This window comes from Penaeus vannamei, chromosome 25 (genome assembly GCF_042767895.1).
Source record: "Penaeus vannamei isolate JL-2024 chromosome 25, ASM4276789v1, whole genome shotgun sequence".
Lineage (NCBI taxonomy): Eukaryota > Metazoa > Arthropoda > Malacostraca > Decapoda > Penaeidae > Penaeus > Penaeus vannamei.
Window position 1 is genome coordinate 7306348 of NC_091573.1, and position 2500 is coordinate 7308847.

General features: G+C 40.5%; 2 protein-coding genes across 2 annotated transcripts in view; one reads left to right on the top strand and one right to left on the bottom strand.

Moving 5' to 3' along the window:
- The window catches only part of LOC138866446 (cilia- and flagella-associated protein 36-like), a 26975-nt gene extending 26790 nt beyond the window's left edge, over positions 1-185 (bottom strand). Inside the window, exon 1 of the mRNA XM_070139062.1 lies at positions 1-185. This exon is cut by the window's left edge and continues 70 nt beyond it. Within this exon, the coding sequence (XP_069995163.1) occupies positions 1-33 (33 nt within the window). The 5' untranslated portion in view covers positions 34-185.
- The window catches only part of LOC138866445 (T-cell immunomodulatory protein), a 23333-nt gene that overhangs the window by 2808 nt on the left and 18025 nt on the right, over positions 1-2500 (top strand). The window lies entirely within an intron of this gene.

The following is a 2500-nucleotide window of genomic DNA, read 5'->3' on the forward strand; positions in this document are numbered from 1 at the left end:
GCTGTCAAAAACCCAAGCGTTATCGTCACCCATTGTGGCGCCGCTCTAGCCTCCTCTCTCTCTCTCACCGAGTCTAAAAAGACGAAGAGTATTTTGTCGCCAAGACTTTTTTAAAAACTTTCTTTTGAAGGGGGGAAGAGGAGGAGGAGGATATCCGAGCGCCCCTGGGAGACCACAACGGACCACTAGATCGGGGACCACTGGAGGGCGCACTGGACGACAGCGGTTTGACCAAGCGGGAATGTCGTGAGCGAAACGCCAGCGACGGACTCACTTCTCTGGAATGTTGCGCGCGCTTCCCCACGTACGATGGGCTGATTGGGCGAAATTCCTCCCATAGAACCGACTTTTGATCATTTCTTGGTCATTTCATCGATTATTTGGACAATTCGGGGATACATAGATCGCTAATGGTATGCGATAAAGGACGGAATGTGGGTGGTTTGATTGAGGAACATTTTCAGGTTTTGGCGGCGAGAGAGTGTCGGTAACCATGGCGACCCTGTGTTGACAGCAATGCAGCGCCAGCGTTAGTCGTGGTCTGGAAGCTAGACACATAAAAATATTTCTGGTTTGTTCATGTTGCCAAATACATTCAGGGGACAATGTGCCGGGATGCGAATTCGATTTATTAATCCGGAATTCCATGAAATCATTGATCCTTATGTTATTTTGCAAACGTCTGCGAAAATGTATACCTTATATGGAAAATTCTTAAAATTTCTCATGCATAGGAAATTTCCACAAAATTTCCTATGGAATGTCTGTATGATTTATTATATATATCTGCCTGTAAAGATAAAGTATTGACAGGATAAAAAAAGTATTATAACTTGAAATATCCAGAACACCATGGCACACTAATTTCAAAGTCTTCTCTTGCTTAACATTCAGTTTTCGTCACCTCGACTCGTCGTGAAATATTAAACAAGATGTATTAAAGATATCAATACGATCTTCCTCGACTCTTCTTTAAAAAAAATGGTTATGAATTATTTTTTCTAACATAAACAAAGGTTGATGTTATAGACATCGTGGAGAAAGCTATCGACCGTGGGTCCCACTGTGTTCATTAATTATTAATTAGGTGTCTGATTGTAATATGTTTGCCATTTCCACATCGACGAGAGACCGTAGTGTCATATAACATTACAGATGTCTCATTTAGTTGAAGAATGTCTATTATCTCCTGTTCTGTGATATATCAGTTTTAGTAAGTATAACAGACTTACACACCTTTGAATAAGATTGATGAAAAAAAGAAAATAGTGAAAAAAAATATTTTTCTGTATTCCGCAACCCACTCTATTATTCTGAATGTCTTCTTATCTGCTTGCTTTTTGTCCCAAGTTTGTCTTTTGGCGGTATAATTAGAGCGCCATTTTGAAACGGTGTTTTGCTCTTGATAAATTGAAAGGCAGGATAAAACGCTCACTTAAAAAGAATTGGTGTGAGATGGAATGAGGTTGATTCACACACACACACATACACACACACTCACACACACACAACACACACACACACACACACACACACACACACACACAACACACACATACACACACAACACACACATACACACACACTCACACACACAACACACACACACACACACACACACACACACACACACACACACACACACACACACACACACTCATGCACTTGAACAGAGTTCATTGCGACGAATGTAGAAAGAGGTATGAATGAGAATTGATAACTTTACCGTGCAACATAGGTATATATTTGTCTTTTGTTGTTTATAGTAAATGGTGAGGTTTAACAGGAAAACGAAAACAAACTAGAGACGTTAGGCCATAGATAGGGAATTGGGGGAGTTTTACCATCATGGCTGCCATGGTTCTATTAAAGGAAAATGGATACACATAAATTTTAAAAATACAGGGAAATTTCATACAGATAACATTTTATTACTATTTTTTGCACAAAAGTATTTACACACTGCCTAAATTATTCATCACATGTGTCCGTATTTTCTACGGCATCACTTGTAAACACTATTCAACAAGACCGGACTGTGGCGCTTCACACATCCGGCCATAAAATATATATGCCAGAGCCATATCATGTATACATATTTGTCCCATATCAGAACGGGACAAAGCTAAAACAACAAAGGAAGAAAGAAGAAACCCTAAGAACTCACCCCCCCCCCTTTTTTTTCTTTCGACTGGATGAATCAGACACTCCGGCGGTCGGAAGCAAACAGCTGGCCTCAAGGGGGAAGCCGCTGTGTATAAAATAGACACGTACTCGATACCCTGGACATAATAGACAGAAAAAGAGGAAATCAAGCTTGCAACCGCTTTCCATGACATTTAATAAACCGAAAAGCTGAGACCTTTTTACATTTACCCGCACTTAGATCATCCCTTGACTCGTTGATATTTTATGTACTGTTATGGCGGCGCACTTCATTTCCTCCCTCCCTTCCTACCCTCTAGATCATGCCATTGTCAGTGATCGCAGTGAAAACGCA